Raw genomic sequence first — 26,936 nt, 5'->3', positions numbered from 1 at the left:
ATGTGAGGTACATCTTGGCTTGGTTTGTTACAAAATCCAATTTTATTTTTTTGCAACGATACAATTCATAGTATTGCTGTGAACGAAGTTTCCCTTCAGTTTATGTATAATATAACACTTATCTTTTTGAAGGGTTGATATTTTTGCACTTTCAAAATTTTGTTGAACACAGGTCTACTGTGTGTCTTAAGGATTATATAGAGATTTTATGGAATAACCACTGCTTTTCTCACTCTGACACTAGTATTTAACAGTTATATATATAGGGAATAACCGCAGGCAGTGCTTGCAATGGTTTGTTGTATACATTTTATTTTAATTCAAAAACTTTAAATATGAATACATATGGATAATTATTGTACAACTTCTAGGGTTAGTTCGATATTAGTGACTTAACACGAGGTATTTTGGATCAAAAGAATTTTTTGAACAATAATTACGCTGATTAACTAGTAAGTAATCTAGGTATAAAATGTTATAACGAACTCTCTGCAATTAAGTCTAGATCTAAGCTTGATTTGGTTAAACAACAATTAAAATCTATGTGGACGACGTTTTCTTTTGTAATATATACAAAACGGCCCATCTATTTAAAAAAAAAATACGTATTTTGCTTTTTAGACATACGTACACTTTGACAATTGCGTAATAAACAGCCTACAGAAGGGTCAATAAACCGTAAACATTAAAACTATAAAATAATATGTTGGCTTTTGGAAAGTATACTTTAAGGCAATATTACAAGTTCGACTTTATTATTTGTTTAAGTATAGCCACATATTGTAGAACAATCTATTTGCATCATTAAAATAATCACTGCACATACCGTTTTACATAGAGTATTACTGCAATCATTTGCTTGGTAAACATGGTACAGGTCGTCTTGAACGCTTTCATTTTGCTTTTTCCCATACTGAAACAATAATTAGAAATTCTATAGTATTCGTATACTTATATAAAACATTCATATTAAAGACACAACATCAATAGAAGTAACTGATAATTGTATATTTATAAAAGTATATAAAGGGGGAGGGAACAAGAGTGCGGGAAAGTACATTACACTAAAGCTTATTCCGTGCTCCCTATACGTCTTCCAAAATTGTGTTCAACGTAAGAAAAAGTTGTATATCAATAAGTACAGCTAATATCTAAGGACTTTTTGCTAAAAAAAACAACATAAGAAGACATCAAAGCTAGATAAAAACGACATGAGCATCATGATTACAAACAATGAATTCAATTAACACTATATACGTTGAAAATTCGTTACTTTTGAAAAAGAGGCGAAAGATATCAGAGGAACATTCAAACCCATTAGTCGAAACTAAACTGACACCGCAAAGGATAAAAAATGAGGGTGCCACGGGAAAAAAGAGAAGACCAACAAACAAACACTAGAACACACAAACTAAAGACTGAGCAACACGAACCCAAACAAAAGACTTGTTTCATCTACGGTAAATTGGAAGGTTAAGTAGTTACTGCTTGTGCGATTGTTAATTTTTAACCCGTAATAAATCTGATTCGTGTACCTGACCACGCACAGCATCAGAACAATGCATAGGTACACACATAAAAAAAATGCCATAACTTGTTAAACTCGTAATGTTGCGTTTATATGATAGCAATGTGATTATCAGAATTGAATTTTCAATTATATTGTGGATGTGAAAGCGTTGATCGAGGCACACATTTTAAACGCCTTATCAAAATGTGCCCACGTTGAACGCTTTTTCAATTCTACAGATCTAAAATTCTTATAACAGCATGTGTATGCTACAACTACGACATTACGAGTAAAGCGAGTTATTGAAAGCGTTGATCGAGGCACACATTTTAAACGCCTTATCAAAATGTGCCCACGTTGAACGCTTTTTCAATTCTACAGATCTAAAATTCTTATAACAGCATGTGTATGCTACAACTACGACATTACGAGTAAAGCGAGTTATTGCAAATTTTCATTTGTTTTTTTGTTATACCAATTTATATACAGAAATAACGACTGAATAACCAAACAATATGTAATGTAATTTTTCAACAGGAACCGTCTAAAGCTTTTTTATCTTCCAATTTTACAGTGAGACCTCATGACAAAAATGATATACTCAAATACAGCGCTTTAAGGCGATGTGTGATAGCGGTTGCCATAAATGTGTCTATTTCATTTACAGTTTAATCCATTATCTATTAATCTGACGGTTTATTATACGGAAAGGTTATTTTTTAATACTAATTTCAGATATGTTGAAAGAACGAAAATCAAATTAATTGTATGTATTTCAGTAAGACGTCATTGCATTTTCATTTCAAATAAAACCTAAACTTGTTCTCTGCTTAGAGAAAACAATATTGTAAAATCAATCATATCTTTTCCCCCATTGCATTTCAATTATTGTAACATGATTTATATAAACTTGTTACTAAGGTTTTATATTTCGTCTAAAATTGTATCTACCCAAGGGCGCTAGCATTACCTTAGTTCTCAAAGGTATATTTTATTGCTTTTTTATATCAATTTTCACGAGATGCACAAAATATTATTAAAAACAAATAACAGAATGAAATGATGACATTATTTTTGCGCAAATCCAATTTGTGATAAACGTAAGTACAAAAATATATTCTATAGCAACAATAGACTTAGATAAAATAACATTACACATTTTCAATATGATTATAACCTATAACAGTTCATTTCCTTGTTTGTTATAATTTGGTTGTCTAATGACTGTAACACAATCATGCTTTCGTGCTTATTGCTAGATATAGAACAATGTATCTGACAATTAAAATGAATACAAACACTAGGAGAGGGAGTTCTATTTGGCATACTTTAATGTCATTGGTTGACAAACAAATTAAATAACAGATGCTAGAGCTAGGAAAAGATAATAATTATGATCTGGTTTGTCTGTATTTTGTAACTATAATACACAATTAATGACTTTTGATTCGGAACATATGTAGATTTATTGACTTTTGAAAAAAATAATATTTACTGAGGCCAACGGCCGAAGTAAATATCAGTTATTCAAAAGTCAATTAAACCACGTGTTTACAGAAACAAAATACAGCCATTGTTGTATTTCATAGATTAGTCCGGAAGAAATGTAGGTAACGCCAACTATTTACCAAATACAAGTGTACATTAAATGTTTTTACCAAAATTAAACACGTTAAAGCACGCGATGTTTTCCGCCATGATTAGCTTTTGCCGAAGATTAATATTCTTATTGATATAAAACACCATTCATATAGAAAAGAAAAAAACAACTAAAGTTTTAGCAATACGGGATAATCTAGTTTATATTCAAATTTAAAACATATTAAGGTAAGTTTTTCATGATAATTGGATATTTTCCATAGTGATATTATACCAATAAAATATTAATATATCATATATAACAGACGTGCTTATTCAGGAAAAGTAAGCAGAAAAAAACCGCTGGAGAAAGATAGATTAAAGGTATTATTTGTCCGTTTGGTACACCATGTTTTGACCAAACACACAAACTGTATACTCCTATAACCGGGGATAGATGAAACAGAAAATGGTCAGGGAACAAAAATGACAAGCTGTATATGTATAGTTCCTTTATAAAATAAGTAGTGTGGTAATGTAGACATGTAATATGGAATCTTTCACATACTTTAATTATTAAGATAAGTTCAATGAAGTTCACCTAAAGAATACCAGGGGCCGTATGCATAAAGCTACTTAAGTTAAGATTTTCCTTAGTTAACACTTCAGTTAAGGAAACTCCGCCCTTTTTATCTAACTGGTATGGTTAAAAAATCTTAGACTAAGTATTTTCTAAGTAAAATTTAAGTCACGCCTACAAAACTTAAGTGGTATGCATAAAACTCCTTATACTAAGGAATCGCCTAAGATAACACTTAAGTCTAAGGTACCTATAAAGCTTCCTTAAATTTTCAAAAATAGTTTAAAATCAATCGAAAGTATGCATTTTTTTGCAAAACATCTACAATTAAATTGATTAATCACATCACTATAATAGTAATAAAATATTAATTATTCGTTTATTTATTGTTAAATATTAACGATCATCGTAATTTTCTTCAAATCATGCACGTATAATCAACAAATCAAGAGATAACAGTGGGTAGTTATATACTATTCCCATATCTCGTGTGTTTACCGAAAAGTACTCAGTTTTTATACTCGTGTAATTCATGGTTCTATTTTTCTTTTGTTTACTCTGTACGTGCACGGTTTTTTTTAAATTTTTACACCGCGCGGGTATCATTTGTTACCGTAAGTTCAAGCAGAATTAAGGAATGAAGAGAGGGCATGCAAAACCACAATTTTTATATCATGTGTGTGTGTTTTTGTTTGTTTCTTAGTTTTGTTTGTTTGTTTTGCGGTTGTTGTTTTTTTTTGGGGGGGGGGGGGGGTCATTTGAATTTTCAATTTAGTTTTATTTTAAAGATGAAGGGCATACCCTATTTTTTTTCACCTACATGGACAAAATCAAAAAGTTTTCAGATCTACCAAGCTATGGACCTCTTTCACAAAAGGGGGGAATTATTATGGAATCACTGTAACGGCAGTCAGAAGTCCCCACTGCTACATCCCATGGAATTCGAAGTTTATATAAGATCATATAAGATATATTAATGATGGCTCACTCGTATCAAATTAATTTTTTTATATTCCCTTATATATTCAATGAGATATATTGCGGTTTCGAAAATATTGCTAAGTACGTTAAGATGTTGAGAATATACTTAATGTAATAATTTGTTTTAGTAAAGATTGTAGGACTTTTGAAAAATACCCTAGTTTGTATAAGGATTCCTGGAAAAAAATTTCTACCCTCTCTCCTTTTTTTTGGGGTTTTGTTTCACATCACAATAGATGTTTTTCAAACCATAGGCAAATGTAGGCAAGGGGTCCAGAGGGAGATGTCAATTCACAATAAGCTGAACTATTAGTAACAAAAAGTGTTCTGTAAAATGATTTGCTTACAATGCTACCCTTGTACTTGTGCTACGCCACTGACACCTTGATCATGTTTTGTTAGAGTTTAAAACATATTGTTGTATCCAGAAAATATTACACCCATTAAAAGATGATTAAAGATTAAGTAGAGGAAAGTCGGATTATATATTTTTCTTCCATTGCTCATCCGTCAAAACATCAACCTTAAAAATCGTTGTCTTGTATATATGCGCCAATTGTTCATCATTATACTGTGTTATGTTCTGTTGAATTGTTTTACATACCTGTATCAATTGAACCCCAGCTCTTTAGAATAATAGCATGCATTGATCAATTATTTTAAATGAACAATCATAATAAACTTTTACATGGATGAGTACATTAGATGAGCTAGTATATATCATACGGTAATTAGAGAAAAGTTCCGATTTAAGTATTCCTTAAGTAAGTTTATGCATACCAAATAAGAATTTTACTTAACTTAGGAAATTCTTATTGAAATCTAAGTTTAAGAAATACTTAAGTTAAGATGTTTTATGCATACGGCCCCAGTATTGTAGTAAACAAGTTTTCACCGTTAATTAGCGATTTGACGGTGGCAAATGTTTTTTTTTATTGGCGATTCGTAGCGGAGACAGTAAAACAAAAACTTGTGACCGTCATATCAAAATTGAAATAAGTACTGTTCTTTAAGTGCTAATGCGTTACAAAAAGTAATAATACATTGGCGCAAAGACGTCATGGCTACACCGGACATTATTCAAATAAAACGTACAGATTGAAGGGTATTACGTTACTTCTACGTTTCAAATTTGGATAAAATCATATCGGGAGTCACCTACAGCTATAAAAAACATTATGAAAACATTCAGTACGAATACAGTGAAGTTTGTCTACCTTTAGATAGACAAGGACATGTGGAATCAAATGGTTCACATCTATTTTTCATTCAGCAACAGTTCTTTCAATTTGAAGATAGAAAGATTTATATGATTGCTAATGCGGCAACTTCATATACGAGACTAAATGACTGGAAGTTAGCAACAATTTTAATGTATTAAATCTGATTTCAGTAAGAAAACCAACATCAAATAAAGGCAACAGTGGTATACCGCTGTTCAAAACTCATAAATCCATGGACAAAAAAAACAAATCGGGGTAACAAACTAAAACCGAGGGAAACGCATTAAATATAAGAGGAGAACAACGACACAACACTGAAATGTAACACACACAGAAACGGACCCAGCATCAGAAAAAATCCCACGAGAATAACAAATATAACATCAAAAACAAATACAAGAATTTGGGATACACAATATTCGTGACACGTCTTATCACAATGTGAATTTACACTTTACACTTTGGGTATTTTTCTGAGTATGGCTATTTTACCATGCTAATTAGATGAGTGATTGAGAGGAGGGATTTTTGCCAATTAGGCAACAATCAAACGCCTATATCAGGAATAATGAGTAAGAAAATTGCACATGGTCCTACCATAAGAGTCATTTTGTGTTGTGTTGTAGTTTAATATACATGTAGTAGTATATATCTCAACAACGCCTATCTTTTTCTGTAATTTGTATTACAGTCAAGTTTGGTTTTTGTAATTCATGGATTGCAATTACTAACTCTTTTTTTTTGAGATTTGAAATTTGTATTATGAAATCACTCTTAATTCTTCTCTTTTTTTGAAACCTGCTTATTAAGATGGGATAAGCGTTTTCTGTGTATCAGAACCCTTAATGACTAGTCATTATAATGATAATGTATCCAAATAAAGTTAGATTTTAACAAGACCATTTTAAAATTCCATCTGAAAGCAACAAGATACAACCTGTATAGCAACAACGACAACAAGAATAAACAAATATTTCGAAGTCTTGCTAAATAAAGATGCTTTATAGCTTGTTGTTCGGTGTGAGCCAATGCTCTGTGTTGAAGGCCGTACTTTAACCTATAATGGTTTAATTTTTAAATTGTTATTTGGATGGAGAGTTGTCTCATTGGCACTCACACCACATCTTCCTATATCTATGAAAACGACCTCATTGTTGAATAGGGGAAAAATCTTGGACATTTAGTCTAATTTAGAAATGTTTTGTAATAATTGAACAAAGTACATTGTGTAGTCCTTTACAGCTAAGTAAACAAAGTTTGATGTAATTTTTACAGTAGGTTATTGCAACTTTTCATGTAATTTAAGTACACTAAATAATTTATAAATTGTCGCTTGATATCGTATAAACACTCTTTTAAGGACAAAACTATTATTCAAAACTTGAATTGAAAATGAAATTATGCCGGAACTCAGTAACACATTTATAAATTTGTTAACCAACATACACAATTATATATGTGTTCCAGACCTAGGAGGAATACTTACAGACATCTTAAGACGACATAGAACTTTTCATTACCTACGATACTTCTATTATGACATTGTGTATATAATAACGTGTCTTTTGATATTGTTTTTCATTTGACAGACTAGTTTAAGGAATAAATAAATCGCATGTGTTTTTCTCTATCAAATCCTATTGTCAGTTAAACTGACTGGCCCTCATCAGCAAAAGGAAAAAATGCAATTTGCTTGTTGGTAACAGATTTTGCCACTCCAAAACAGTCATAAGCATATTTACTTCATGTCGTGTTGAACAAGAAACATAGTTTGAAGGAAAATATTAAATTGACCCTAACCTGTATATACGTCTCCTGGTTAGGATATTCATTCAACAAAGCATAGTTCATTACTATCAACTCGAGACTGTCAAACATTGCAAAAGTGTCCTTGTTATCTTGACAACGATTTTGATCAAAATTAGATCAACATACGTAGCACTTTAAATAACTAGTTATTAATTAACATCATAGATTCTGTTCACGCTAAACACATAGACGACCCCAAGCGTCCGGAAGGAGACAGACATCTTATAGTGCAACTTTATCTTTTATTCAATGAACTGTGCTATCATTCATATTGACATTTAGTTTTTTATAACATTGATTCGTCCAATTGTATGATCGTAATTTAATAAGCATTTTTCAGTTTTGTATTAGTTGTCAGATCAGTTTAAGGAATAAATGTCAGCACATTATATTTTGGTGTTGTCTAGACCCAATCGTCGGTCAATCTTACTGGATCACAAAGTAACAGTATCTTTTAAGATGACAATACATAATATAGTTTACTAGGAATTTAAATAAAAAACAGCATTATAAACTAAAACATCATTTCTTGGCAAATTAGTTTCGACAAATGTATAAAATTGATTTACTACTCGTCACAATTGCGTTTGTATACTTAATAAATAATTTTGCGTCCGGAACAGCACATGATGAATTACATTATGATAGTACATTCACTATTTCAAATGTATATTAAAGACTTTGTAGTCGTCATAATTGCGTTAGGATAATTAATAAATAATTTTAAGTCCGGAACAGCACATGATGAATTACATTTGGGATAGCGCATTTAATACTTATATTATAGAATTGTCGCAAATATATTAGACTACCTTAAAAAGTCGATGTCAAGTTTCTTCCTAGTAGAGACTTTACTGCTGGTGGATTTATTATTCCCTGATGTTATCATTAGCTTGGTAGCTTTATACATGATGAAAACAGATAATACAAAAAACAAACAAACACGGACGTCGCCCGGGTTACCAAGGTCCTCTTGTGCTGCACGGAACACCGTATCATTCAATTTGTGTGTTCCACGGAATACCCTACAGGATACCCCTTAAAAATTCTAAAGACCTTCTAGATAATTTTAAATCTCGGTCTTTTTCTGAATTTAGTTCTATCAACACTTTTGATTTTTCAACCCTGTACTCCACCATTCCTCATGTGAAATTGAAAAATTGACTGAAAGAAATAATCCACAATGCTTTTCAACAAAAAATGGTAGCATACGCTATCAATTTATAACTTTAAGATATATTATAAGGCATATGATGTTGAAAGTAAACAAAAGGGTGAAACATGCTACACAGAGGAACAAGTGATTAGTATGCTGGAGATTGTTATCAACAAAATATTTTTGTTGAATTTTGTGGTAGACTTTCCAGCAAATTGTCTGCATTGCTATTGGAACGAATTGTGCGCCTCTCCTTACCAACATGTTCTTTTTTTTTAATATGAATCAGAGTTTCTTCAGACAATTGTCAAAAACAATTTGATTTCAATTTCAGATATATTGATGATGTTCCAACCATAAACAATCTGAACTTTTTTGATTTAGTTCCATTTACATATCCCCCAGAAATTAAAGAACAAAAAGACACGGCTTCCTCCGCCTCATTTTTAGACTTATACCCTAAATTTGACATAAACAGTCCTTTTAGTACCAGACTCTACAACAAACGAGATTTTTTTTCTTTTAAATTATCAATTTTCCCCATCTTAGTAGCAATTTACCAACTTCACCTGCATATGGGATATACATTCCCCAACTTATTCGATATTCAAGAGCTTGCAGTTCCTACTCAGACTTTGTAAAACGTCACAAGTGTCTGAGCAGAAAGTTAATGAACCAGGGGATGTCAAAGAACGTCTCGTCCTTTTTCTAATAAAAATTTTCATCGAAATGTACCAAGATCTGTTGATAAATATTCTGTATCAACTTTACAAATAATACATGATGGTCTTGATGTATAGATTCTGTGTACTGACGCTGTTTATCATCTTAACAACGCGTTATATTGTTCGTGTTTTTCTTTGTTCTATTTTATTACTGTTTGATCTGTTTTCTGTGACTTGGTCAATACGTTTGTTTTATCTTTAATTTTTGCTGGTGTGTTTTGTATGTGCGACTTTTTGTGTCTGTTCTTTAAATTAGTTCTAACATAACTTTTGATTTTTCAACCCTGTATACCATCATTTCAGATATGAAATTATACTTTTGTTGAAAATATTTTGAAAATGCCTCTACCTATTCAGGAGAAATTGTCAGTTGTTGCGCATTCGTTTGATGTGTTTTATCATTTGATTTTGTCATTTGAATAGGGACTTTTCGTTTTGAATTTTCAGAGTGCAGTATTTTTGTGATTTTACCTTTTTTTTATGTCTGTTTGTTTTGTTCACATGTCGTTGTCAAAATAATGGAATTTAATGCAACTGACATGCAAATATGACGTTTAGCTGAATATTAAATCAGGTTTAATCCATCATTGCCTACATAAGAAAATGCCCGAACCAAGTCAGGCATTAATTATACAGTTGTTATCAACTCGTTCGATGTGTTAGAGCTTTTTTTTTTTTTTTTTTGCAATCAGATGACGGACTTTTCGATTTGAATTTTCCTCAGAGTTTTTATCATTTTACTTCAAACATATTGTAATACTCTGATTTACTTTTTCGCGTGTCATCTATTAACTATTGATTAATTGTTATGGTCATATGTTTCTTGTCGTACTGATAGCCTGAACTATTTAATTTTAGCGAGTATTGCTCCATCAAAGGTTCGTTTCCTGTCTAATAACAGATTGCAGTCTTAATTTCAAACGAAATTCTTCAGAAGAGAAATGATGTTCAACAATTCAAGATATAAGTCAAGAATCATTGTTGACAACACTTTGTCTGTCAACCGTTATCTAATTTATAATCTTTGTTTTTGCCTCCAATTTTCGCATAATAAGCTGTAAATAGTTATCAAAGGTACCAGGATTATAATCTAGTACGCCAGACGCGCGTTTCGTCTACATAATAGTCTTCAGTAACGCTCATATCAAAATATTCATTAAGCCAAACAAGTACAAAGTTGAAAAAAATGATAACACTTGAGACAGCAAATGTTTGTATCAAATCATCTTAATGAAGTGTGTTGTTATTTGTATTTTAGAATATAGTGCCTGAACTAACAATTATTGATAATAATATATTCCTCATCTTGAAATAGACGATAACCTAGTATTATATGTTGTTTTATACAGGTTTGTATGATGCATTTATAAATTTATCGGCCAAAATGACAAAACTTTTGAATTTTATACAATGATTGTAATGTTATTCTTCGTTACACTTTGTTTATAATTATCTAGTGTTAACAAAATAAAAATCAATGTACAGCAGTATGTACTCAAACAGTTTGAAGTGCTGATGCTTTCATTTATAAGACATAAATGAATAATCCATCTTGAAGTGTGTATTACAATTTGTCAGTATAATTAGTGATTAATTCAATAAACGTGTGTATTATGACTACCTTGAACCAGAGATAATAAACAAGAGAGTAATTGAAAATTTGTAGTTGTATGCCATCCTATAAGACGTTTGGTTAGTACCAAAATACGTTCTTCGTAAAAAAAAACTGTCAAACATAACATGATTGAATATAAGTAGCAGAATTTTAAATCTGTTTTAGGTCGTTTTTTACGTTATGAAGCAACATGAATTTAGAACATACGAATGACCTTAGCACTAAATTTCATTAGATGTAAAACAAATTGTCGACCATTTAAATCAATCGCCGAAACGACAAAAATGAAAAAAATAGAGAGTATCAAATTATTGTAATAAATCGGATATATACAAACACAAAGGAGAGAAACAAAACGTATTCTAGACGACCAAAAACCAGATAAAAAAGATAAAATATAATAGTAAATGACTATAAATAAAATTTCGAGTTTATTTGCTTGTTCCGAAATTGTTTCTTCGTTTTATGACTACAATTATTTGACAATTATGACGTCACTTTGAACAAACCATTCAAATATAATAAGTGAAATATATGATATGGCTATAATTGATATTACATATATTTGTTTTTAGAAAACATTCAACTATTAACATTTGATAAATTATGATTTGACATTGTTTTCTGTCAGTTTCATTTATATAGAATTCTAAAGCGTCTCCAGTAAACTTAATTTGCGACCATCAAATAACCTATTGATGCCGTCGGAGCTTAAGATGCAATACAGTTATCCTCAGTGATATATATCTATAAAAATCATCAAATATACAAGGATTATAATTTGGTATGTTATTGCTAGACAATCGTGTCGTCTACATAAGACGCATGACTATCGAATCAAACAGTTGAAGGACTTAATCAAAAACAAAAGTTGAAGAGAATTACAACCCAGAAACTCCTGAAATCAAATGTGCTAAGGACGAATTTTTCTTTGAGTAGGAAAACGTTAGTGTTTTAAATCAATGAAAATCTAAAAAAAATATATATCAATGATAACAGCTGTATAATAATGTTGCCTTTATTAAAAAAAAGTGTTGACTATTGGTACGGTGAAACCCTTGAGGGCAAAACCTCCAACACCGGTTGCTGCGACTAAGCGGTTTAAAAAAACTCAATATAAATACAATTTTTTTTTCATATTGTTTCGGTTATGACTTTCAATAATTATATTCAAATTTTATAAAGTTCTTTTCCATTTGCAGTTCAACGACTCCAAACACTCTTATGTAATTTTTAAAAAAATTGTCAGCTTAGTCGATTTTCTTTTTTTCGCAGAAACTTGACAACTTATGTTTTTCTTGTTCTATTGACGTTTATATTTTCATTCCGGGCTATATTATTAATTCAGTTAAGGTAACTTGGATTGTACAATAGAATTACAAATCTGCCTGGTTCCTTTATTAAATCTGCAAATTGTGAGACATATTTGCAATTCATGTGTACGACATTTTGTTTTTGTTCTGAGAAAATTTGTGTTTATCCAAAATGTGAAAACAAATACCCAATATTTGTACATTTTTTAAATAAATTTTTCAACTTAGACATTCAAGAGGAGAACACTTTTTGAGTAAGAGATCTTTACTAGAAGCAAGAAAACGAGTTCAGACACATCGTTTTATTTTTATACAGGATATCATTTAACCTATCTTCTGATATTTTATTTTTTAAATTGTATCTCATAGATTATTTTTAATAACACAAATGTATTCTTTCATTAAAAACCTTTGCAAATTCTGTCGGTTTTAAGACTTGTAACTTAAAAAAAGGCAAAGTGATTCACACTTTTTATTATATTTTTGAAAAAGGACACATATACCGATGATACTCCTTAATATGATACGGGTCATTTGGAATTCCAACTTGAATCAACAATTTCAAACTTATATAGTTGTTACAGTATCTCGAATAATCATAGAGATATTTCACAGTCACAAGAAAAGTATAATCATAAATGCACTAGGGGTGACGCGATGTTGTTCGTAAGATGCATTTAACCCTTTTGCTTTTATGAAGAAATGGTTGCGAGTATGTAAATCGACAATACTTGAAACATTTTTGTCAGTTACCATATAATTTCATAATTTTACTACGCGTATGTGTGTATATGTGATATTAATGATGTTAGAGTTCAACTGCAAACGTTTTAAACAGTATTAATATTCGTAAACATACTATATCCTATAAAAAGCCTAGAATGTACATGTATCTGTTTTCGATGGATGATAATATATGTGGCAGAGGTATCAAAGAGACTACAACCCAATGACACTAAATACAACCAAAAAACCCACTTAAATAGCAATCAACAGACTACACCCACTTAAATAGCAATCAACAGACTACACCCACTTAAATAGCAATCAACAGACTACACCCACTTAAATAGCAATCAACAGACTACACCCACTTAAATAGCAATCAACAGACTACACCCACTTAAATAGCAATCAACAGACTACACCCACTTAAATAGCAATCAACAGACTACACCCACTTAAATAGCAATCAACAGACTACACCCACTTAAATAGCAATCAACAGACTACATTAAAACAACCAAATTTCAACCTTTACATTGGCTGGAGGTCCTGTTGATGAATCAATCCTTCACTTTAACGTTTATTTTAGGTTTTGAATTGACAAATATTTTTGATTCGATCATCATTGAAGAGATATTATTTGTCGAAAGGCGCATCTAGTGCAGTACAAGTAGTATCGTGTATATTTAAAACTATTTTGTGAGATAACTTCCCTTCTAACTGCAAATATTTATGAATTCAATTTGTGTTCCAAGACGTCATTTCTCATATAAAACAATGAACCTATCAAGGAAATGCTGCTTGTTTTTTTTTTAAGTACATGATTTTGATTTATTTCTTTAGGGTCGACAAAATCCATGTTTGTGGCCCGAAACATGTTAGCACTGCTCAGAAACTGCACTGTCTACGTTATATTTCATTTGATGACATGTACATATGTAGTTAATGTAAAAGATCATCAAAATTATTTGTTTTAGTAAATACTATTTGTAAATCCTTTGAAATATATAAAGAGTTTATTGTTTTAGATGTAAAGGTCTTTATATTGAAATTGACTCATCCACATCAACCTCTGTTGAACATGAGAGTAATTGCTATGATAAAGAGAAGAGTGTTTCAAGGAATTAGACTGCCAGTTTAGTATCTCCATCCACAATTTCTGAAGGATAATGTTGGGCCACTTATTTAGGTTGACGAGTAAGAATAATGTTCAGCACAAAATATAACAACATAAATAAACGAAAAAAAACGAAAATCATAATGTCAACAATACATAAAAGTTCAAATCTAATATTACCCGCATGGTCATCACATCAACTGGGTTTGCAATCAAGTATCATGATACTGAGGCAGTTCCTGTTTACTAAAAGTAGTCTGAAGATTAACCACTCTATTTTAAATGAAGTAATTAATATGTCCAATAATAAATCTCCTGCCTTGTTTCCGAACAAAATTAACGATGTTTACCACAGTCAAACAGCTACATTTTATTTTTGTGCTCTTGTATAATGTTTAAGCCAGTAAGTTCAATCATGTTTCAGTACAGTTAACAACATAGTGCAACTGTTATTAAAACGAAATTGGATGTATAAATTAAATAACATTTACTAGACACACGAATCAAGCCTATTTTTTTTCAATAAAAAGAGAGTCGAAAAATATCAAATTAAACTCATAAGTAAAAACGGAACTGACAACGCTATGGCAAAAACACGACAAAAGAAAACAATTACAGTGTTAAAAAGTGGGTTTTTTTCACGGACGTATCCATATAATGTCAAGATTCAAAACTGAGGAGATGAAAAAAGCAAATGATGATTTTGCACTAGACATTTATAACTTTGACGATCGATATGTGAATGTTACTGCTGATTGAACACACACCAACACATGTTGAACAGAACAACAACAAAGTCTTGTAATCAGAACTTTTGTCTACCGTTTTGTTTTTATCATGATGTTGTCAATTTGACTTCAGCTTATGAGTTTGAATATTTTTTTGGTGTCATCCGTCTCTTGTAACAAAGTTATTATGTTTTTTTGTTTTGTTTTAGTATTATCTAACTTCTTTCAGATTTGGAAGTTTTAGTGTTTTGAGATTACATTTCCTAAGAACTTTAAAATAATCTAAAAGTTATAAAATAGGTACTTATGGAAAAAAAAAGAATCTCTGATGAATGTGCATAGCCAAAAACAAAATTATATAGTCTTCTTTTTTTTTTTTTTTTTTAAATTTTATCTAAATGTACGTTTTCATGCCATTATAAGTTCACAAAGTTGTTGTACTGTACTTGTACTTGTATTTATATTTTAATTTGAGTCATCTTTCAGTTAGCATGTTCAGACCAATGTGTTTAAAGGTTTTGTCATTGTATTTAATGAAAAAAAGGATGTGTCTAGATGTTACGTCTATTCTTTTTCTCGGGCATAGCACATTTAAACATCGGAAAATTTCTACGACCTGTCCAGACAAATACAATATATAGAACATGACAAACTTTCAATTCACACGATTACATTTTTCCGCATTTGATGGTATATAGGTGGCAAATCCTGTCTCTAATTTACGCGTATATTGTTTATTGGTCAATGATGTATGATTTTGCATGAAATATGACATAACATTTTGTTAAAAGTAATCAGTCTTATGCACATAAGTGATACGATGGCCTACATATTTTCAGACATCTTAAAGTCAAAAAATTCATTTTCTATAAATTATTATATCGTCATATGGGGTCATGTATCATTGCCATTAAAAGCATATTTTCAGACTTTTTAATTTCGTTTTGGTCAAACAACATTAAAGTTTAGTTAAAAGTTAGTTCCAGTCTGATTTCACTAAAAAATATCTTTTTGTGAGTTTAGTATAATTACGTAAGCCAAGATATATTAATGTAGTATAGCTCGTGATACTCATCTGATTTGTAATTTGCGCATCATTTTATTTTCAAATTATAATGTGCAATTACTTCCGTAGTTAGAAGTTTGGGAAACAAGAGACTGTAAGGTTTGTTTTGTACAACCGGGACACGTGTTAGTTTTCTGCTCTTTTTTTTGTACATTTTTACATAATCATAGAGATTGCCAAAAAATGTGACCATTGTTGTGTTTTATCACAGCTGGTAACTTTTGTTATTGGATTAATTAATTTAACTTAATTACACATTTCACAGATGGAAAATTACTTTGTACAAAATTAATTATTTTGAATTAATCTTTGTAATTAAATCGCACTTTGAATTATTATTCGGACGCATGAAATCTATAAAGTATCGTTTTAATTATTTGAAGAATCATATAAATGAGTTCACCAAACTGTCGTAATTTAGATAACAAGAAGGTTAACGATGATTTCAAAAATATGATTGACTGGTGACTTTTAATCATGCAATTAAGAGAAAATTCAAGGTTTGAAATCAAAAAGTAACGCGTACTTTAAGAGAAATAATTTGTCACGTCGAATACATTTTGTAACCACTGTTTCGAGGATATATGTTAAAAAAACCTTCGGAATATCTTGTTTTTATAACTTTAAATATATATAGTATTAGACAAAACGTTATATAATTTGAAAATAAACTAATTACAAGGATGTTATACACCATATTTCATTAGAAGAGATGCGGGTTATCATAGGTATATAACAACTGATAATTGAAAATGACTACGTAAACAAACCCAAAGAAAGACGAAGGTCTACAAATTATTTTTTTTTTAGTTAAGGTAGCACTCCACAGTTAAAAAATAAAGTTAAAAATGAGCCGCAAAATGTTTTATCATCTCCTATTCCTTGATTTCTAATACATTAACCTACATTGTACATGTGCATATGTATGTAATCAGTATCTTCCATAGATTCAATTTTCAAAAGTTAAAAGGATGAAAGTTAATTCCTTTCATGTGTATCCATGGCAACATTCTGCATTTATTTACCATAGAATATTGCAAAAAGGGGGGTGAACATGTCATATATCCCCCCAAAATTTGGATCAAACTAGAATTTCAATGCCTTTGAGTGATACCTTTTTATAAACTGTTTTCTTAAATCTTCCTTATGATCAAAAAAAAGTTGGGTGTCTTTCGCCTCATTTTTTCGTAAAATCCAATCACAAAGTTCGTGCGATAAAAAGTTGGAAAAAAGCATTGCAATAATTGCCGGACCAATGTATGGTATGGACATGCAAATACGGACTGTCATACAGAAAACAGCCTATATTACATACATTACATAACCTTGATGTTCATATAAACCCAATACAAAGGCTATTTTAATACTCAGCTATCCAAAAATGAATTTTATTGCACACTAGCTCTCATATTTGAAAAATCCACAGGGGCCAAAATGCGAAACTACACACCTAACTGTGGAGTGCTACCTAAGGCCTTTTAAATTGCTTTACATTACTATACGACGTGTCACGGTACTTTTCTATCCATAGATTTACGAGTTTTGAACAGCGGTATACTACTGTTGCCTTTATTTACATGTTTCATGTAAATGCCAATTGTAACTAAACGGGCTATACGTTATGAATATATAGGCCATACGGTGTCTTATAATTGTTTATATTTATTGACTTTTTCCTTGCTATCAGTAACTGTGAGTACTCTAAGATATGTACTTAGTGTCGTTCTGTTGGATGTATGAGTACCGTCTACGTCTTCTTAGTGTTTTGTAAGAAAAACTTATATTTGTATCATTCTAATGCAATAAGCATTTTCAAACTGTTTTATTATTAGTTCTTATGTTGTAGTATTATACTTCACGTTGAAATGCCGCGGTTGACAATGTTTTATCGGGGTAACGATCTGCTCTACCACCCTCTCAGCTATGTGTTATTTATTTACTGTTACATTACAGTTCTAGGTTAGGAGTGCCTTCAAGCAAGTTTTACCCCGCCACATTCTTTATGTGTCTGTAATTCAGTGTTTGTCGTTTGTTGCCGTGAAAAATATTTGTCTTAGTTTATTATTTCGTACATGAATTAGACCTCGTTTTGCATTTGTCATTTCATGGCATTTTATATCACATTAAATGGATCAAGCAGCTAAGTTTGGAACACTAGCTAGTTAACTTAGAATGTTAACTTTAAAGACTTCAAATCTGTGACATATACATTTATAGTACAAAGAAAATAAATGCTTTCTCAAGATGTGAACTATAGCAGAAATTCAGGTTGATATTATATTGCATTATTTCACAATATAACAACATAATCTGTTTTTACAAATGATATTTGCTCTATAGAAATTAATGGTAAACAGCATAGAAATTTGCATTTCCTGGTGGGTTCATTATATAATATCGCTTATTCCAAATGTTTTATTAAAAATCTTTAATGAATTTTGATTTTATAAAGGGAACATTTCATTTCCGAAAAATGTCAGAATAATTTACATGATAATTTAACGGATTTTTAATTAAAATTTTGTGCTTTAAACATTTGGAATTTAGAACAAGTACTTCATATATATCTAATTGAAGATAACCGTTCAATATATGCTTGAATAGTTTATGTAACTCCAGTATTTCAAACGACGTACAAAAGTAAAAATAAATAAATAGAGGTTGTAATTTGTACCAACGTGATAACTCTCCATCCAAGTTATAATATTTATAAAAAAAAAGTTATAGGTAAAAGTACGACCTTTAACATGTTCCTTACATCGTTACTACAACACCCTTTCCTTTCTTGAATGTAACCTACCGAATTAGAATATATACCGGATTTGTTATCACATAAGCAACACGACAGGTGCCACATTTGGAGCAGAATCTGCTTACCCTTCCGGACCAACTGAGATCACCCCTTGTTTTTGGTGGGGTTCGTGTTGTTAAGTATTTAGTTTTTTATGTTGTGTCATATGTACTATTTTTTGTCTTTTTCATTTTGAGCCATAGCGTTGTCAGTTTATTTTAGATTTTTGAGCGTGACTGTCCCTTTGGTATCTTTCGTCCCTCTTTTAACACGGTCTTCTCTATATTAAAAAGGAGAATAGTGAAACACTTGACAACCAATGAACAATAGACTCATGACTTTGTAAAAGTGCATACAAACAAAAATATTTTAACAGGCATAACAATGCAAATTCTACACCACATTGACATCAACAAACCCAAAGGCGAGAATATTTTTGCAAATGCGATACATGTATACTCTATAAACTGAAACCAATGGAATCTTACCACACAAAACTTAATATTCGCAATGGGACTTAATTTGTTAAGAAGTGTTTCCACTGATTGTCATTGTACATTTATTGATTCAAGTCATGATATGAAACAGACTTTACTCTATCATAAGTATTTTTGATGTCATGTTCAATAGGGTAAATACTACACAAAAATTGATATTCAGTATCGATCTTTTATGTTAAATTCGAACGATTATCATTGTCAATTTCTTGATTGAAGTCATGATATGAATATGAAATAGACATTACTCTACCATATGTATAACTAATTGTAATGTCATGTGAAAGTTTGCCTTAATCAATTAAAGGAAACAATGAAGAAGAGAAGCAACGTTTTTGCAGTAGGAAAACATATCCCCAAGACGTCACAGATATGCTGTTGGTAAATAAATCAATAAAATTTGCGATGAAAATCGGGAATGTGTATACATGTATGTATGTACTGGTAAATGCCTCCGATAAACCGGAACGATATCAGCAGATTGATCGCCTGGTAAATGTAGGGGACAACTATGACCAACCGAGGCCCCTTAAGTAACTATTTTATTTTAAACTCCGGTCTGGGTATCAGAGAAGTGTGTGGAAGGGTAAAAATCATCCTTGTGATGTACTGAAGAGCTTTGAGTCAAAATCGTACCAAAAATTGGGAATGAAAATGAGAAATGTGTCAAAGAGACAACAACGCAACTAAAGCGTAGCCAACAGCCAAAAGGCACGAATGGGTCTTCATGGCAACGAAAAAATGCCGCACCCGGAAGTGTGCTTCAGCTGGCGTCTAAACATGTACACGTGTTCAGTGATAATGGACGTCATACTAACAATTTATGGTGACTTTTTGATACTATTTTTAATAAAGTTTATTTTATTTCTATGTAAAACAAAATCGTTTTACCTGCATTGCAACTTCTTTTCATAAAAAAGTTAGTCTGGATCTTTCAAGTTTATGCGGAGTTTTTGAATGGACTACACTGCACTGCGTTGTATATTGTAAGCGTTAACTCAGTATAACATCCCACACTAAAGCAATATATCGGAAAAATCTGCCTATTTTTTTTATGATTAATACAATATTCTTCAAAATGTTTGGGTGAAGATATTTATGGTGTCTATTAACTTATATCAAACAATATGTACCGAGCCTTACATCGCACCTGCTATTTAGATTTATGCGATTGCCGTGGTTGTGTTTCCATGTCAACTGTTGTTTAGAGCAATTTGATATTTTTCAATATATTATTTATCTTTCTTATATTGTCTAGTCTTTCAATGCCCTAAAAGCATTTCTTCAAACCATCTTTTTCAGTTTTTTTCTTAATAATTTTTCAATAAATTATAGTTCCAATGAGGTTAGTTTACAACTTTCAACATTCTAAGTCGAATTATTAAAACTGCATGCCAATGTTTTAAGATGCGTAGGTATTTAAAAAAAATCTAAAATCTGATTTATTGCACTATTGCTGTTATAATAAATACCAAGGCTACACGATTTGACAGGACACCCTTGTAGGCTTTTTTTTACTGAACTAAATTGCTAGATTTACATTCTATGTATCAATGTTATACAACAGATTACAACAGAAATTAATTTCTGGAAAATTTACATCCTAGGACCGCTTTGACTATTTATTTTAATTAACCTGGTCATGATCTGTTGATCAACGAACACACGATGGAGGCAAGTTAACTGGCGAAGCTGTTTGTATTTATTGATTAGGTATTTATACATACTTGGTTACGAATTGAAGTATGCATATCAGTTTAGTTGTAATTTATGAATATGTGATTTTTTTTAGGATAATGGGGGTTTAATATTTTATCATTGGTCATGGTCATGACGAAGTCCACAACACGTGGTCTTAAGATTCCACTAAAGTCAATGTAAAGGACACTTTACAAACATCCTAACCCTGTCTGTGTCCCTCAACCTACATTAAAAGAAGTGCCAAACTATGAGAACATATGTTCATTTAAACATACGTAATACACACACCTTGCAAATGAAAAATGAACTTGGCATTGTTATGCTGTGGGAAACCGGTTCCTGGGGCAAACACCAAACTTTCAAAACAATCTGTGGACCTGCGAGACGATTCAACTTGCCCGTAGGTATTATAGATGCTTGTTTTGCTAATCTATGTTCAACTATAACTGCTTATTGTTCGATGGTTGAGAGAGAAATTTCTGCAATAACGGTACGACTATATGTTATTCATAAACTATATCTCATTTATGTATATTGTCTAATTATATCTAATTCTGTGACATTTATGCTGAGGGGGTAACATTTAGTTTGTGTGTCACTTATGGCTAAACATCACATTTAAGAAGGGTAAATAGTTATCAAAGGTACCAGGATTATAATTTAGTACGCCAGACGCGCGTTTCGTCTACATAAGACTCATCAGTGACGCTCATATCAAAATATTTATAAAGCCAACACAAGTACACAGTTGAAGAGCATTGAGGACCCAAACGTATTACATCCCAAAAGATTGTCAATCTATTTTGACACAATGGTGCTTGTTAATACACAAGACCATCGATTTGTGAATGAATTGTTGTTGAACGTTCATTTCATTATGGTATTTGATATTACGAATTTGTGATTAAGTTTACAATTGAGAAAAGGACAAACACCCAGATTGTGAATGAAATCGAAAGAACTCGACAGTGCGAATGCCATGTTCATTATCTGGTCGGCAAGACCGACTGAATTTTTAGTTCTATTATTTGGACTGAACTACTTGTACTGACATGTGTTAGACAAAATATATAGAAATCTTAAATTCCTGGTGTTGCGTCATGGTTTGTATCGAGTACACGTCGCATCATGATTGTAGCTATTAAGGTATCAATTATTTATGCTATCAATGTTTAAGTTTGTCAATTACACTATAACATACTGTATTTCTATTTTAGAATAAATGAATTATGCAGACATTGAACTTCAATGGTTATAGGATAATGCTTTTTGCAAATGATAAAATTAGTAAGTGTCTATATATATATATATATATTACGGATTACAAATGTGTCGAGGTTTGTGATTGGATAACAACACAGAGATGTCAGTGTATATTCAGGGAAACTGCCGGGGTATATACGACGTATTTATCCCCAATTGGAACCTCAAAAACGTCATCACAACACCGGTTACTATGTGACGTAGTCAAAAGCTATCAGATTGTCAGAAGCTCACAGAGGGAAAATAATGACGTGCTTCAGTCAATAATACATTTTTGATACATAAACACGCAATTACTTAATTTAATACTTAAATTTAATGTTAAAAGTGTTATTAGAATTATTACATACACCATAAAATTATGATCACAGCAAATTAGAATATCCTTCACGTATGCCGAACATATAAGGGTTTTCAACTTATGTGTGTTGTGAACAAACACCCGCACTGGAAAATAACATTAAGTCAGGGGTAATCCGTAATATATGTGTAATTCAGGTCTCAGAAAGGGTATATACTGTGACATTCCCGGCTGCGGGCTTATATCACCTTCGCCTTCGGCTCAGGGGATATAAACTCTAAGCCGGGAATGTCACAGTATATACCCTGTCTGAGACCTGAATAACATATAATATCCAGCTTTCTATGTTCAAACTGCAGAGTTCAATCTGAAAAGACGGATGATAGATACACTGTACTAGAGGGACATTCAAACTCATAGATAGAAAATAAACTGACAACACTAAACAAAGCTTTGCCGTATCGGAGCTACAATTTATTATCTGTGTGAAACTTTTTAAAGTTATATAGACTTTCTAAAATTGATTCGTTTAACAGTTACTGATTCTACAGAACTGTGCACCCTATATCTGCACTCAGCTATTTCAAATTCCATATACGCAGCATGAGAAAAAAAATGGCTTACATTCTGACAAATTTAGCAACAATGTTCAAAATTATTAAAGATTCTATCAGACAAGACTAATCATCCACACGAGATTCAGTCAAGCAGTACTTCACATCCAAACATGTAGGTTCCTAAATATAACGCACATGTTATAAATAACCACACTCATCGACAAATTCTTAAACTATTTTGGTGATAGCACAGAAATACAACTAATTAAGCCGGTGTTTATGGCATATACATTTATAATCAATGCAGAAGAAAGTAAAATTTATAAGGTACAAGTAATTCATAGAAGCAACCACAAACACTACAAACATATTAAACCAACACTTATACATATAACAATAAGATAAAACTATTTCAGTTATATGTCAATGTAACAATGAGAAAATTTATTCCATTAAATCAGCTATGATTGACCCCGAGAAAAAAACAATGAAATAATTCAAACGAAGAAACTAACGATCTGATATATAACACTTCAATTGAGATACCGACGACCACTGAATTGTATGTTCCTGACTCGGGACGGGCACATTAAATAATCAGCAGGGTTTAACATGTTTGACAGCGCTTGACCTTCTTCCGAATTGAAATAATGACGTCACAGTACAACATTATAAAAGTAATTGTACAAATATGTTGAAAATAGCTCAACTCAATAGATTAATACGCAGCACGAAGAAAAATTATTACGGCTCTATCGAACTTGTTTTTTTTAGTGTAGTCTTCGTATACCTTTGGAAAAATATATATATCAAGATTATAGAATTGGGTATCTGCTCTAGTGTGAAAGATGATTTGTGCTTATATCAATTGGTTTTATAACATGTATAATGCGAATGACATACTAATTTTTGATACCAAAATCGATACTTTTAAATTTAAGCTTTAATTCATTTTTCCTAGAATTTTATATTAGCTTATCGTTTTATGCATAAAATAAGAAGAAATAATTTGGAAAGCGTATGGAAAAAAACGTTTTCGTTGTCTGATTATATTTCTTTTATTGTCAATTCTTAGAAACAAAAAACACGCAATGTCATGATGACTTGACATAGTAATTTACCTATTTAAAATTTGTAACACTTAAGTATTTTTTCATTTATTTTCTTAATATATTCCATGCGTAGCTAAGGTTTATGCTGAAGATTTAAACTTTTATTTTCTTATACATATGCAAACCTTTCATGCATAACATTAAATGTTTTTTGCTTAATATTTGGTAACTTTCAAGTTTTAGTCTCATGTTGATCTTCAGAAATTTGCTTATAAAAGGAAGCGCTATTGATTAACATTGAAGTGTAATCGTTACAATTGATAACTTAATCCTTTATTCAATTGATTACTGTTGTTTAGTAAAAGTTTGAAACTGTTGCAGTCAACATAACAGGTTTTACTGTATCAAATATTAATCTTTTAAATCATTTGAAAATTGGTTATATTCATTTTGTTGTCTTAAATTTATGATTGTATACACAAATAACTTTTTCTTAAATTTTAATAGAACAAAAGAAGATTTATAAAAAAAAACCCTGAAAATGACGAAATGACACAAACTACAACACAGAAAACTAAAAACTAAGCAGCATAAGCCCGATCAGAATCCGAGTGTGATCTCAGATGATCCCATCGGGTAAGCAAATCTTACTCCAAATGTGTCGAAATGTAGGAATGCACGATAAAGAAAAGAATCATTGAGGTTTGATATGAACTGTTGTGTATATTTTGTTATTCCACTGAACGAAGTTTAGGATGTTCACTCCTCTAGTTTTAGATTGTGTCCTGATATTCGAAATCCTTTTTTTCACATGTAGTGCCATTAAAAAGTATTGACCATTAACTCCTAGTTTTCTTTCCAGAATTTTTCATTTTTTTTAAACAGAGTAGCGAACATTTTCAAAACAAAAGTATGATTTAGATTTCAAACACCCCACCTTATTTGCATCTGCCTTTTAAAGTTACATAAGGAATCTATAGTATTTTTTTTATATACTTTTGATCATTGTTGTTTTTTAGAAAGATGCATATTACTGTTTGTTTATATACCAAGGGCGGTTTTAAAGTCTGATCAAAATTAGTTTGTTTCTCATTATATGTTTTTTTTATATATATTTGTCATTATTTGTTTTCCGCTAACGATCACCCACATTTCCTTATGCATGTATTCAAATGTATGCATTGCATAGTCTGTGCATGCACAAATCTAAGATGTTTTAAAATCCATGGGATTCTAACTGCATTCATTAACTAATATAGACTTAGGTCTTGAATTAGTTTTAGTCTTGTATGACGCCAATTTTACTGCTACTTAAAGTGGTGCTAGTCGTCAAGGGAATTCATGTTTGATCATGCAAAATATACTAATGGGTCACTGTGTTTTGCGTATTATTACTTTATATACCATTACGTGAATCGATAACACTTAGTAAATTGATTTTATCTAACAAAAAAGTTCCATGATATGAATCTTTGATATAAATATTGTTGTTTTCACTGTCAAAACGAGAAAGATGACAGCTAGGAGATATTAAAAAGCCGAAAAAGGTATAAAAAGGCAACCAATACAATACTTCACAGACAACATCAACATTTTTCAATTATGCTCACATTAGTTATGGCGTGAAAAAAGATCGAAAGAACACTTTAAAAAAAAAAAGTATCTTACCTGGTCAAAACAATTTGCCATGCATCTTCCTTTTCTTATCTCTTGTAAATACGTTTCGTCATCCACTACATCCGTAACATTAGCGGTATCAATATATAAAATCCATGAACAGTTCAATAAGAAAATAAAACAATACAGCACTAACGCCATCTATATTCGAATAAACTTGACACAACGTTTCTACTTTAATAAATTATCACTAATGTCCATTTAATTTCATCCACACTGATTGGATATGTAAGTGATTTGATTTCTGAAAGAAAAGTGAAAAATAATAAACTTAATATTTAAAATTTTGTTAAAAAAATTAGTGGCATTACAAATTTTAAAAGCAAATTGTCGTTGGAAGATTTTGATATAAACTAACATTGGTAAAACTCATATTATTATACAGTTTACGTCAAACATACATCTTATAATTAAAGCAAATGAATGTCACTTTGACTTGTCGTCATTTAAACCATCAATATGATTTGACGTTGTTTGCACCATGTTTTATATCTATAAAACGGATATTAATCAACATACATTATTATGTAAAACTCCTATGTATTTCAATAGTTATCAAAAGGAATATTGAAGTTACAAATTTATATAAGACACGGGATTTACAAAAAGTAATTCATAAAAAAAAAAATGGCATTACAAATAAAAAAAACAACGTTTTTCTTAGATAATCGGAAATGTGTTAAAAAGTGATTGGTTAAAATAAAATCAAAAAATCATTTAAAAGGGTGGTCATCTTTTAAAAGATTGTGTTGCTTATTGTCAGAGTTGTCAAATAGAACAAAACAGGTTTTTAAATGTATTGCTTTTAGTATTCAGATTGTGTTTTATTATAATATCAAGTTTCGGCGATCATCGATTTATAAAGGCAACATGCTGTTTGAAATTCATAAAACAAAACCGGGTTACAAACAAAAACTCAGGGACACATATCAAATATAAGAGAAGAACTACGTTTAACTGATGTAAGTTC

At 30.9% G+C, this 26,936-nt stretch overlaps 1 protein-coding gene across 1 annotated transcript in view; it reads right to left on the bottom strand.

Moving 5' to 3' along the window:
- The window catches only part of LOC134714035 (angiopoietin-1 receptor-like), a 120,913-nt gene that overhangs the window by 36,057 nt on the left and 57,920 nt on the right, over window positions 1-26,936 (bottom strand). The window contains exons 2-3 of the mRNA XM_063575284.1: window positions 25,958-26,210; window positions 827-913 (exon numbers count right to left, since the gene is read on the bottom strand). Of these exons, the coding sequence (XP_063431354.1) occupies window positions 827-913; window positions 25,958-26,107 (237 nt within the window). The 5' untranslated portion in view covers window positions 26,108-26,210. The remainder of the gene's footprint in view (window positions 1-826; window positions 914-25,957; window positions 26,211-26,936) is intronic.

Source organism: Mytilus trossulus, chromosome 4 (genome assembly GCF_036588685.1).
Source record: "Mytilus trossulus isolate FHL-02 chromosome 4, PNRI_Mtr1.1.1.hap1, whole genome shotgun sequence".
Classification (NCBI taxonomy): domain Eukaryota; kingdom Metazoa; phylum Mollusca; class Bivalvia; order Mytilida; family Mytilidae; genus Mytilus; species Mytilus trossulus.
Note: the sequence above shows the minus strand (reverse complement) of the source record. Positions and strands in the feature narration are given on the sequence as shown.